The 13,090-nt window shown below is 48.9% G+C and overlaps 1 protein-coding gene across 4 annotated transcripts in view; it reads right to left on the bottom strand.

The window, feature by feature from the left end:
• Positions 1-3,842: 3,842 nt before the first annotated feature.
• The window catches only part of IL31RA (interleukin 31 receptor A), a 71,842-nt gene continuing 62,594 nt past the window's right edge, over positions 3,843-13,090 (bottom strand). For 2 of the 4 annotated variants that reach the window (XM_012497403.2, XM_012497404.2), the window contains 3 exons: positions 11,997-12,078; positions 10,086-10,276; positions 3,843-4,220 (listed from right to left, as the gene is read on the bottom strand). In XM_012497403.2, the coding sequence (XP_012352857.1) occupies positions 4,184-4,220; positions 10,086-10,276; positions 11,997-12,078 (310 nt within the window). In that variant the 3' untranslated portion in view covers positions 3,843-4,183. Of the gene's footprint in view, positions 4,221-9,581; positions 10,277-11,996; positions 12,079-13,090 lie in introns of those variants that run through there. The other 2 variants (XM_030797837.1, XM_012497405.2) reach the window with 2 other exon arrangements.

Here is a 13,090-nt window from a genome sequence, read left to right as displayed (position 1 = left end):
AGCAGCAGGATTGCTTGAGGCCAGGAGTTCAAGACCAGTCTGGTCTGAGGAACAAAGCAAGACCCCCATCTCTACAAAAAAACAAAACAATCAGCCGGGTGTGGTGGCACAATCCCAGCTATGTGGGAGGCTGAAGTGGGAGGATTCCTTGAGCCCAGGAGATGGAGGCTACAGTGAGCCATGATCCCACCACTGCACTCCGACCTGGGCAACAAAGTTAGACCATGTTTCTAAGAAAAAAAGATTTTTTTTAAATTTCTTGTTTTATATTTTTGGTGGGGAAGGGGTAGTGAGGGGATAAGGATCTAGAAAAGAGTGAAAATTCTGATATATGATGGGAAAACATTGCTTTGGGTTCAAGAGAAGATGCCTTTGGACACAGCATTCTCCCTTTGTTTAAAGTAAGGTGTTCTCTGGAACCAGCCCCTGAGAAGTCACGAAATCGTCAGTTTAGGAGGCTGCTGTCTTACCATCAGGAAGGAAATCAGCATCCTGCATGCCTGTCATTTTTCCTGGAACTCATATTTTTTCCTGAAGGACAACAAAGTCTGGCTGATAAAACGTCTTGGGAGGTATTTGACGTCCAGAATCCTTAGCATTTGTTGACTTACAGGGAAAAGTGCAATTTTGTTTCTAAGTAAATACATATTATTTCTTTCAAAAGGCCAACTGGAAGTGTTTCGTGTCCTGTGGCTTGTTTCCTATGAAGGAAGGTTTGAAATCAAGCCCCTGGGAGATGTGTGAGGTGCACATATGCAGTCGTGGTTTTGACTAAACCAGCACCCTAGGCTTTTCACTAACTGGGGTGTACGTACCTTCCTGGACCCCTGAGCCCTGCACAAACTCCAGCACTTGCTAATCCTTAAGAATTCTGAATTCAGATGGAAGTTCATTTGGACCTTATTATTATCGGACTTCCCCTTATTCGCCCTTCCACGGGCCTGCGCTTGCGGTTCTGATGGGCCGAGGCCAGGACAGCCCCTGGTTCTACCCCAGAGCCTGCCCCTCCTGCTCCCTCAGGATCTTGTCCCTGCAGAGCAAGGCCTGTGGGAATCCAGCTGGGCCAGGGACCTGGGGTGTCGAATTCTAGGGGCACTGTTGGTGAGCCCTCTGGGCCATGGATCTAGGGCTAGGTTTTCTGGGCCCTAGATCCTTTGGCCTTATAGCTTTGACAACAATAAGATGAGATTTTGATGGGTTTCTGGGCTCAGTTCCCATCAAGCTCCCACTGGGTTCTGATCTCACATAAGACTATATGGCCACAGTCCTCCTAAGAGGACAAACCTGGCATCTCAGGAGAAAGTCCCCACACGGAGACGGAGGCTTTAGTTAGGGCCTTCATGCTGTGCAGCCCAGGCCTTGCACACAGCGAGTGTGACTGCAGAACTGAGAGACGCAACACTGCTGGCTCCACAGATGGAGGAAGGAGCCGCAAGCCAAGGAATAAAGGCACCGCCTAGGAGCTGGAGGAGGCAAGGAAGACTCTTCCCTATGGCCTCCAGAGAGGACCACAGCCCTGCCAGCACCTGGACTGTAGCCCAGTGTGACTTCCAACCTGCAGAACTATGAAATCATCAATTCCTGTTGTTTAAGGCATTGAGCTTATGGAAATGTGTTACAGCGGCAAGAGGACACGAATCCTTGCTACGTCTGTGGACTCTTTGAAAGTGTAACTCATGAGCCAATAACTTATTTTTATTTTGATACGAGTCTCGCTTTGCCCTGAGGGCGGGTGGGGGTGGGGGAGGGGGAAGGAGGGGTGGGAGGAGGCACCCACGTGGTACCTTATTCCAGCAGCCATGGGACATCCACTCTTCCAGCAAACCTGCTTTTGTCCTGCCCAGGTCCTCAGGATGCTACACTGTCATGGGACTTCCTGCTTCTGTAGCCATCGTAAACCCTTCTGAAGCTCAGCGTCCCTGGGGGCTTCTGTCTTCTTGTCACCAGGGCTGTGAACATGGACATGGTGCCCCTCCCCATCCCTGCACCTGCCGTCAGCATTTCTCTTAGACCTCACTGGCTCTAAAACCAGTCTCAAGAGCTCTGCAGGCACCCAGGGGAGAGGGCAATGGTCTACATGTCTCACCAAAAAGAAGTCCCCTTGGAGTCTCCACTCCTCTTGATCTCCCCAATCCCTTGGTCATCTTACTCACCAGAGGTAGAAAAGCACAAGGACATTCAAAGGACTGGGCTCCAACCCCCCCAGTTCCCGCTTAGAGCCTCAGAGAGCCTCCGCCAAGTCATCTAGCCTCTCTGAGCACAGCCTCCTCATCTGCCACTGGCCAGAGCTACCTACTCACAATGCGGTTGTGAGGCTTACTGGGTACTGCGTGCCACACCTTGAGCACAGCACCAGGCGTTAAATGCCAGTAAATGGTTCTTCATAAGCTTAGTGATGAACAGGGGTCTCTGCGGGTGGATCTCGCCCTGCCCCAGGGCTTCTCCTAGACCCATGGTGGATGTTTGTCATATACTTAGGTACTTACCAGTCTATTCTGGTGTCCGTATTCCTTGTCCCAAAATTGGTCTCAAGGGCTTGCTTTCTACACCCTTTTTTTTTTTTAAATCTGGCAGTCCCCCGAACCAGAATGGGTTCAGAGTGACTCCCTGCTTTCTACACCTCTAGAAAGTTCTAGCGGTGCAATTCTTTCACTACCAAAAACAGAAACAAGTTCAGCTGCCTGGAGAAGCTGCCAGACGGGCTGTGGACCACGTTCCCTTTAAACCATGCCCTGCGCTGTGACAAGAGTCTGTGGGCAGCCAGAGGGAGAGGAAGATCCAGGGGGCTCTTTCTTTCTTTAATGGAAGTGACCCAAGTGTGTTTAGAAGCTGAAGGGAGGGAATGGCTAAAGAAAAACAAATTGAAAGTACAGGAGAGGCCATGGTGGGGTGGGCGGGAGACAGAGGAAACAGCAGGCACCTGCCACTCCGAGATTTCCTGGGAGCCTGAACAGGAACAGGTCAGGGAGCTGTAGCTGTGGCGTAGCCTCAGAGCAGAGAGCTGAGACCCGGAGGCAGCTCCAGGAGCGGGAAGGAGTCTGGAATAGGAAGACAAGGAGAGCCCCGGCGTGGGCCTCGGATCCTCCACAGGAAATGGAGGCAGGAGTCATTTCCTGCAGCAAAGAGTGTAATGAGCTGCCGAGTCCTGGTCAACTGGAGCCCTTTCCCACAGCCACCAGGCTCCCCTGATCGCTCACATATTTACATTGTGGAGCCTCAGTTTAGATAGCTGAGTAGGTAAAACTTTTTTTTTTTTTTTTGAGACAGAGTCTTGCTCTGTCACCCAGGCTGGAGTGCAGTGGCGCAATCTCGGCTCACTGCAAGCTCCGCCTCCCGGGTTCACGCCATTCTCCTGCCTCAGCCTTTCCAAGTAGCTGGGACTACAGGCGCCCGCCACCACGCCTGGCTAATTTTTTGTATTTTTAGTAGAGACGGGGTTTCACCGTGGTCTCAATCTCCTGACCTCGTGATCCGCCCACCTCGGCCTCCCAAAGTGCTGGGATTACAAGCGTGAGCCACCGCACCTGGCCTGAGTAGGTAAAACTTTAAGACAGGGTCTTACTCTGTTGCCCAGGCTGGAGTGCAGAGGCTCGATCTTGGCTCACTGCAATCTCTGCCTCCCGGGTTCAAGTGATTCTCCTGCCTCAGCCTCCCAAGTAGCTGAGATTACAGGCACGCACCACCATGCCTGGCTAATTTTTGTATTTTTTGTAGAGACAGGGTTTCACCATGTTGCACAGGCTGGTCTCAAACTCCTGACCTCAAGTGATCTGCTCACCTCGGCCTCCCAAGGTGCTGGGATTAAAGGCGTGAGTCACTGCACCTGGCTGAGTAGGTAAAACTTTAATATAGAAGTATAGTATTACATGAAAATAGTACAGAAGTATAGCATTACATGAAAATGGTATTATGGCTTTTTTGTATGAAAGGCCCAAATACAAAAGCATTTTAAAAGCTGTTCCTATTACCATAACCATGTTTTCATACTCAATAACAGACTTCTCATGCACATGCATCACAGATTGCATCCGTAGGTGGTCCATGTGTGGAAAAGACCACATACCCAGTCTTCAGAGATGGTTCTCTTGGGGCCACAGATTCAGTCTTCCTAGTCGGAAAACTCTGCATGTCCTTTCTAATTTGCATAGACCACAGGACACCTTTCTCGCATTTTAGTCCACACTTATATTGAAGTTGGGTAGGAAGAGAGAATTCTATTCCTAAAAATGAAATGCATAGTACAAGTATCTCACTTCCCCTGAACAGCCACAAAAGCATTGCTGACAGCAGGTTTTGCCCTCTTGTGGAGTTCTGCCCCTCCCCTGCCCCTCGCCTCTCCCCAGCCCTTTTCATCAGCACACGGCAAGCGTCTTGGGCAGGACAGCCCTGCATAGAGCTCTGTGTCGAGGGCTACTGTGGCCTGGGGACTCTTCCAGCATGGATTGGAGCTGTTTATGCTTCAGAGCAAACTCTCTCGCCACTGACCCCAGTGTCCAAAGGGAATGAGGACTGCTGTCATCCTTAGTCACACTCCACTCTTCAGGAACCCCCCTCCAGAGTGCAAGGCACTGACCACACTACACATTTTGATTACAAGTAGGCTTGTCAATAATCAACATTTACGTAAAAACAATTAACAAAATACACCGGTGTGAAATTTCTTTTTCAAATGCCCTACAAAAACAAGTATTTTAAATAGTCAACCAAATGGCAAAGTCCACCTGCTGTGCTAAGGGCCTACTAAGTCCCTCTTATTTCTAGCAACTCAGCTGGTCTCTCAATGTCCCCAGGAGCATGGAGGCAGAGAACATTCTATAATGTCAACACAGGGACATGGCAACAATAAAAAAAGAAAAGTTTAGCTTCACAAGGATTAAAGCAACACAAATAACTATAAAGTTTCATTAACTATTCCCGATAAATTGACAAAATCAAGCTCACAGTGGTAGACAGCTGATTCTCAGTGGAAAAGGACAAAGGATCCCTCAGACATGTCTGGTGATACTGTAAATCAGCATAACCTTTGATGGGACACAGTCACGCAAAATGTGACAACCGTAAAATTCTGACCCAGCAATTCCACTTTTGAAAACAGCCCCAAAGAGACAGGACAGGTAAGAAAAGATAAATGTTTATTGCATTGCACTCTATACTAGGAGGACCTTTAAACAAATCCTATCAACCAAGGGATGCCTTAGCAAACCACACCATGCAGGCACGCCGTGGGGTTCTTCATGGATGTTCAAAATGCTTTGCTCATGCATGAATTTTTATGTATGAAATAATTGAAAGTAAAGGGAGAACATAATGTATTCAGTATGATTTGCAATTAGCTGAAAAATGTGTACAGGTGCACACAGATCATGTTAGGAGTTAATTAAGCATGACAAATAATTGCTATTTAAAACTCTTGGGATTACTGTTGTAAAGTTGAATTTAAAACAAAATTTTTTTTTTTTTTTTTTTGAGATGGAGTCTCGCTCTGTCGCCCAGGCTGGAGTGCAGTAGCGAGATCTCGGCTCACTGCAAGCTCCGCCTCCCGGGTTCACGCCATTCTCCTGCCTCAGCCTCCAAAGTAGCTGGGACTACAGGCGCCCGCCACCACACCCGGCTAATTTTTTTGTATTTTTAGTAGAGACGGGGTTTCACCGTGTTAGCCAGGATAGTCTCGATCTCCTGACCTCGTGATCCGCCCGTCTCGGCCTCCCAAAGTGCTGGGATTACAGGCTTGAGCCACTGAGCCCGGCCTAAAACAAATTTTAAATTAGAAAAAAGAGGGGACACCTAGAGGTGGTGAGTCTCACCCATGTGAACGCTGTGTGTGGATCTAGAAGGCAGAAGGTATTTCAGGCCACGACTTCTCAGCCTCAGCACTGCTGACATTTTCTGCCAGATAATTCTTTGTTGTGAGGGCTCTTCTGCGCATTGTAAGATAATTTCCAGCATTGCCGGCCCCTACCCACTAGATGCCAGTAGCACCTTCCCAGTCGTGACAATCAAAAATATCTCCAGGCATCACCAAATGTCTGAGGTTTGGAGGCTGGGGGTCAAAATCACTCCCGTTGAAAAACCACTGGTGTAAGCCACCAACTCTCGACCTTAGCTATGGGAAGGGGACAGGAATTTAGGAGGGCTGGTGGGGAACCATTAAGTGTGTGTGCGCCCTTCAAAGAGGGCAGTCCTTATTTGGTGGGAAATTCAGAATGACATATCCTGATTTCTTTTTAATTTGCAGCTAATTCAAAGTTGAAACATAGTGGCAGTCTGAGTTTCACATCTGTGGGTTACAGTAGGCGTCCACAAATTTTTTCTGTAAAAGGACAGAGGGTAAACATTTTCTGCTTTGTGGGAAAAACTCTCTGTTGAAACTACTCAACTCTGCCTTCGTAGGGGCAAGCCGCCATAGGGAATAGGTCAACAGTGGGCATGGCTGTGTTCCAATTACACTTTGTCAACACTACGTGAATTTCTTGGACTTTTCTTGTCACAAAATGTTATTCTTTTTGTTTTCAACCATTAAATAGGTCATTATAGCTTTTAGTTCATGAACCTACAAAAACGGCCTGGATTTGGCCTGTGGGCCACTGCCGCGGCAGAGTGCCTGCTGCAGCGGGAGTAACTAGGGGCATGCTGGAAACTGGGACAGAATCAGACTGGGGTGGACTGGCCAGCACAGGCTTTCCTCGCTCACAGAGCATCAGCAGAGTAGCCGGAGGGATCCATACTGCGGGCCTCTCCTTTTTCATCTCTCCCCATCTCCTGCCTCCTCCAGACCCTTGCGTGGTGTTTTCACACCGCTGCCTCCCAAGACACCAGAAGGAACTTGTGGTCTTTTTATTTAAGCCACAGATTGGTTTCTCTGCCATTCTTTTAAAATGTTCTGCTCTTACTGTTAAAGAAAGGCCACTAACCTAGCTGTCTGCATGGATCCCAGGGACTCAGAAAACTGGTTTATCCATTTTTAATGACCTTGCTAAAACACAAGTCTTCCTGTTTGTGTCCTCACAATGTCTCTGACAGTAAACAGGGAAAACACAGATGGCCTTCTCCAGCCACAGAGGCAGTCCCAGGTGCCCAGAGCGGGGACAGTTGGTGACTCGATTCAGGAGAGGAAGTCACCAGCGCTCTGAACTCTGAGGCTCACATCCTGTGAATCTGCTCAGGAGAGCTAAGGTGTGGCCCACCAGTGCGTTTTGGGGACTCACAGAAACAGCTCCTCCTACCCAGAGAGAAACAGAGCCACCATCTTCCCACCCCTCAAAGGTAATAAAACCATGGAAAATGATCAAAGGAGGCTGATGGAAGGGGAGAAAGGAATGAAAAGAAACAAGAAAAAAATAGCACATGTTAAAAGATGAGAAGCTCTGGCAGTGGGGAAAAACAATGCAGAAGATAGGGGCAAGAGGAGAGAAAGGAAAGAAGAAATGAAACAGGAAGGGCTGGGTGGGGATTTGCAAATTGTCCAGCGGAAGACGCTTCTGGCTTTGATGATGAAGGAGCAGGGGCCAGAGGGCAACATCCTTATCTCTGGAATCCACTCACAGGAGCCATTGGGGATCCATTTTCTCTCCCATCAAATTCTTAGATTTTAGGTTCAAAAGCTTCATCTACATCCAGGTGTGAGACAGACAAGTTTGGGAGAACTCATTCCAGGCTCTCCTCTCACCCACCTCCCACAGAATTTGAGAAAATTCCAACTACAGGTGGGCAGGAGGGTTGAAAGAACAGCTGTGGGGGTACCTGTGCCCTCCCCCATCCTTGGGTCAAGACAGGAGGCAAGGCTAGAATCTCCCCATATGTTCATGAATCTGAAGGTGGGGTTGCCAAAGGCCCCATCTGGAACTCTGGGGACCGTGGGCTTACAGAAGAGCCACACCACAGAAGGGGTGGAGAGCAGGGAGAGCAGACATCAGGGGCAGCGTGAGAATCGGATGCATCTCTTTTGTTTGGTCCCTTCCTACACCTGGACTTGAGTGCAGGACAAAGGGACAGGGGCATTGCCCTAGAGTCCTGTTCCCCAGTGCGCTGCCTCGGGCCTCCCTCATTCCTTGGTGTACCAGAAGTCACTGTTCCGTAAACCAGGAGTACCGAGTCCTGGGTGGGTGGTGGGGGGGTGGCTGCAGCCGCTGGAGATGTTAATAAGGACAGAGCTTTGAGACAGCAGCCACACCTTCCTGTGCCCACAGTAACGAGGCAGCAATTGGCTAAGGTAAGTGGTAGGTGACCCAACAGGGACAGGAGGGACCATAGTAAACACACGAGGCCAGAGACAAAACCACGGCCGGACAAATACATGACCCAGAGGATGCCACTGAGTGACCAACTGCCCCACGGATGCTGCGCCATTGAACATCCTCGGCACTCAGAGCCAGTCTCAGGCAGGACAGGCGAGGGCAAAACCCCAAATGTGACTGAGTCACAAACCCAAGGCAACTCAGAAATCATCATACTGGGCTGAGGTTACTTTCAAGTGTCAGGTCTCAGGCTAGCAATTAACTTTAGTTTTAGGAAAGTAAAGTGATCTTTTGCACACCTGAGTGGGTGGCTTGCAAAGTTCACACCTGCAATCCTAGTACTGATTCCTCAAACTCTCCTAGAAAAAATACCATCAGCCTTCCTGGCTGGCAAGTGCTGGATTCACTGCACCTTGGGCCACTCACTCATTGCCTCGCCTGCCCTGATCTCACCAGGCTCCTAGTGGCCTCCCACAAAGGTCAAGGGAGTCACAGCTGACTCTGTCACTATAGTTACAGGAGGAGCCCAGTACCATCTCAGTGCTGAAGCCAGCAATCCACACTTTCATGAAAGGCTCCACCAACTGTCACAAGGTCTGTGCTCAGCTAGAGAAAAGGAGCAGAAGTCCTCCTGTTGGGGCTGCAAAGTTGCTAAGCATTGCATGTTCCAGGCCCTGCCCTGCTGCTTCTGGGAAGAGGCCTTTTAAGGATATGCTCAGTAAACATTCCTGGGCTCTGAGCCAGGATGAGGGGCCAGCGTCCCTATATGACAACCACTGCAATGTCAGGTGCCTTTCTGCTCCCAGGCTGGGTGCTGAATAGAAGGGCAGCAGCAGCTGGGAAGTGGCTCCCTGGAGACTGGACAGCGCTGTGCCCGGCAGCGTACATTCCCCAGGGCCCTCCCCATTCCTTGATTTTTTAGTAGTCAATGCACTCTAAATTGGGGGGTGAGGATTCTCAGGTGCAGTGTTGCTACAGTCACTTGAGATCTAAGAGGATGTGAGGAGCCTCAGGCAACCCCTTAGGAAGGTCCACTCCACCTGCAGCCCCAGCTGTGGGGAGAGAGGAAGGCTTCAGGGCTACCTCGTAGGGGAAGCCCAAAGCCCAGGCTCCCACCAGACCACCCAAGAACCAACAAAACAACTGTCCTCTGGCAGCAGGGAAAGGCCTTCTGGAACTCTGAGGCTTAGCCCCAGCAAAGGCTGGGACCGTGACCCAATTCCCGGGAGGCCAGATATGTCCACCTTGGGGGTCCTTTGGGCTCAGAACCTGGGCCCTTCCTCCAAAGTCAATCTGTCAGGAGGCCTCGGTGAGAGCTTGGTATCTAAACAAAAGAAAAGAGATTGCTTTTCCTTTACAAAACTCGAGCTTATCACCATCCCTTCTTCCCAGTACAAGGTCACATCTGTGCCGACCAAGTTCAACTGGCAGCTCAGGGGCAGGGGAGACTTTAACCCAGGCAGGATGTGGCGGGGCCAAGCAAGCGCTGCATGCCGAGTCTTGATATCTTCTCTGGCAAGAGTCATCCACACTGAGGCCCCATGGGTCTCATGCTATGGTCGCATTTACACTTCTCCCTTGGTGTGCTCTGGAAGTTTTTCAGACACAAGAAATTCCCTGGTTGTCACTGAATTTTTCAAATATGGATTTGGGGCTCCTTCCTCACACAGATGATCTGGTACTAAGCTTTGACCAGAAAAGAGAAGCTGCTCTTTGGCTTCCAGGCAGGTCCCCTCTGGCATCCTCAAACGTAGGTATTGGGATTTTCTGGGCGGAATCTCAGGTGAAACTGGGAGCGCCTCAAAACTTTTCCCCAGGGGACAGTCAGGCCTGAAGGGGTAGGTCACGTACTCATTCTTTTCCCCTCCTAAATTGTTTTCCTGACCCATTCTGGCTTCATCTGTGAAGATTTCTTGCAGAACATTCCCAAAGTTCACCACCAACTTGTCAATCACCAACTTGTCACTGGGGGTGGAATATGGTTTTAAGATCCTGTTTCCTGTGTTCACGGAGTCATCAGACTCCTTCAGGTTTAGCTTATCCTGGAAAAGAAAAAGGGTCATCCCAAGTGGTCATTTAGGAGTCACATATGACATACCCAAAAACTCGTTAGGCTTGGGACAGCAAATGCCCACCTCCAGAACAGCCCCCACCTTCCTCCCAGGCCCAGAAGTGGTGGCCAACCCTCTCTGCATGCCCTTCCACAGAGCTTGGAAGGAGTGGCACATTTCCTGAGAAACAGTGCCCTGGATTCAAACAATTTTTAAAATTTATTTATATATATGTATATAATTTTTTTTTTTTTTTTTTTAGACAGGGTCTCACTCCCGTTGCCCAGGCTGGAGTGCAATACCATGATCACCACTCACTGCAGCCTCAACTTCTCAGCCTCGGGTAATTCTCCCCGCTCAGCCTCCTGAGTAGCTGGGGCTACAGACGCACACCACCACACCTGGCTAATTTTTTTTATTTTTTGTGGAGATGGGGTTTTGTCATGTTACCCAGGCTGGTCTTGAACTCCTGAGCTCAAGCAGTCCACCTGCTTTGGCCTCCCAAAATGCTGGGATTATAGGCATGAGCCGCCGCACCCAGCCAATTCAAACAATTTCTTCGGCTAGAGTGTGCAAGGCTATTTTCCACACAATCCCATGCTCACAAAACCCCAGTTAAGAGGGAAGCACCAAAATTAGAACTCTTAGTGATGGAAAAACCACATCATAGAGACAGACTTGTTCGACCTCACCAGAAAATCAGAGGCGGCCTCATGGCAGGGACAGTGACTTTGTCATTTGTATCCCTAGGGCCTAGCCCAGCACCTGGCATGTAGTGAGTGATTAATAAGTGCTGGCTCTAGAAGCCCAACCTACAGATTATTCAAAAAGCATGTTAGTTATCAGAGAGCACTGCCTATGAATCCATTTACTCTCTAAATGACATTCAATAAGCAGGAAAGTAAATGGGGGTATAAATCAGTCCAGTATACCAGACTGATAAGAGGAGGAAATAGAAAGAAAGCCCATTATAACAAAATGCCCATGCTCAAAAAAGACTTCTGAATGGGAACAAGGACTAATATTTAAAATGTGTGCATCAAGGAAAAACTGGAAACAGCCTTTCAGTAATAAGGATTTAAAGGTTATATTTGATTGGGCTTGTTTCTACGTAAGCAAGAAATTAAACTTTAAAATTTCCCTAACAGTTTTCCACTTAAAAATTTATGCAAATGGAGGGTTTCTAGTTAAGGAATACTCACTAGAAAACCCCAATGCCAGTTAAATAAAGCCTGACTCTGACGTCCCCAACCTGAGAAAAGCAACCTGAGGCAGCCTCAGACTGCCATGCCCATCGACATTCCCTGGTGATATTTAGGCAGTCTTTAGAGTAATGTGCTCCTGGCTGCTTTGTAAATGGCTTCAAATCCTATAGCCAGGCCTCCTCTCTCTCTAATTAGCTCATCAGGTCAGGAAGGGTAGGGCCAGTGTGTTTATTCTGCAGCATCCTTTATGGGACCAGTTCCACATGGGAACGCACTGGGTCCTCATGAGCCTGGTGAAGCCCTTTCCCCTTGTCAAAGCATGAGGTCAAAGCCATTCCAGGAAGGCTGATTCCATCTGCTCTGCCTGCCATTCCCTGAGACTTTTCAACTCAAGTTCTCTTGATGTGAACCTCGAAAAAAGCTCAGCCTAGGATGCTTGCCCCTCTCCATTCACCTTGTCTACCTCCCACGACAATGATTTCCTTAATAAAAACAGGAGAGTTTACCTTGAAATCATCTCCACGCCATGTGGCTATACTACTATCAGCAGGGTTGGGAACGCTGGGCCAACACAGGTGAGTCAATTTGCTAATGAGAGAGAAAATGTTAAGATGGGAAGTGAAGCCAAGAGGCATTAGCACAATATGGCTGAGTGATAAGAGTGAGGCTGTGCTAAAGGGAATTGTAAGATTCCCTCCTAAATAAGGGCATGTCCGCCTGACAGAACCTGGGAAAGTGGCGTTGTTTTGCAGTGTGTGTTGGGGGGTGACATTGCAAGTTCTCTGTGGGATGTGATCAAAGGAGATTCTCCCCATACAAAGCTTATCTTCCCCTCTCCCATCCCCGCATCTCCATACCTGGTCCCGATGCTGTAAATTGCACCATCACAGAGTCATTCCTTTGAGGCTTATCCTCTGGGAAGGACAATATTTATAAACCTTATAAGCTACCTACACTTTCCTGCAATGGTTCTCGAAGTGTGGTCCCAACTAGCAGCATCGGGATCACCTGGGAACTTGTTAGAAATGCAAATTTTGGGGCTTTACCCTAGAACCACTGAATCAGAAGCTTTGGGGGTGAGGCCTGATTCTGCTGCATGCTAAGATCAAAATGATTACTTAAGTGCATAATGTACAAGAATCTATGCTGGTGGCTTGGTTATTACCTACAGTTGGTAACTGAGGCTGATATTAGCTTGACCATTAACTAAGTGCAGCTGCTTGACAGAGATGACTCACAACTGTCTAATTTGGAGAGACAGCTCAAGCAGGGAAGGACCATTGGGGTGCCATAAGGCTCACTGCAGAGAGAAAGTGTAAGACCCTGAAGACATGCTTTCTTCCCCACAGTGCCCAGGGCAAGCGGGGTAAAGGCCCCTGCAGCCAGACCCTCAACACTGCACCACAAGCAAGCAATAAGCTTGCACTCACAGACGACTGGCCAGCACTCCAACACTGTGGAGACACTGCTCCCTGCTCCGCCTGAGATAGAAGCTTTCAAGAAGGCCTGTTGCTGCAGCCAGGGGCCCCCCTAGACACTGAGAGAAAGGGCCTGCTCTCCAACTCCAGTCTCAGATGGCAAATGGAGCAGACAGAGCCTG

Source organism: Nomascus leucogenys, chromosome 18, assembly GCF_006542625.1.
Source record: "Nomascus leucogenys isolate Asia chromosome 18, Asia_NLE_v1, whole genome shotgun sequence".
NCBI classification, from domain to species: Eukaryota; Metazoa; Chordata; class Mammalia; order Primates; family Hylobatidae; genus Nomascus; species Nomascus leucogenys.
The sequence above is the reverse complement of the archived record's forward strand: the minus strand, read 5'-3'. Positions and strand labels throughout refer to the sequence as shown.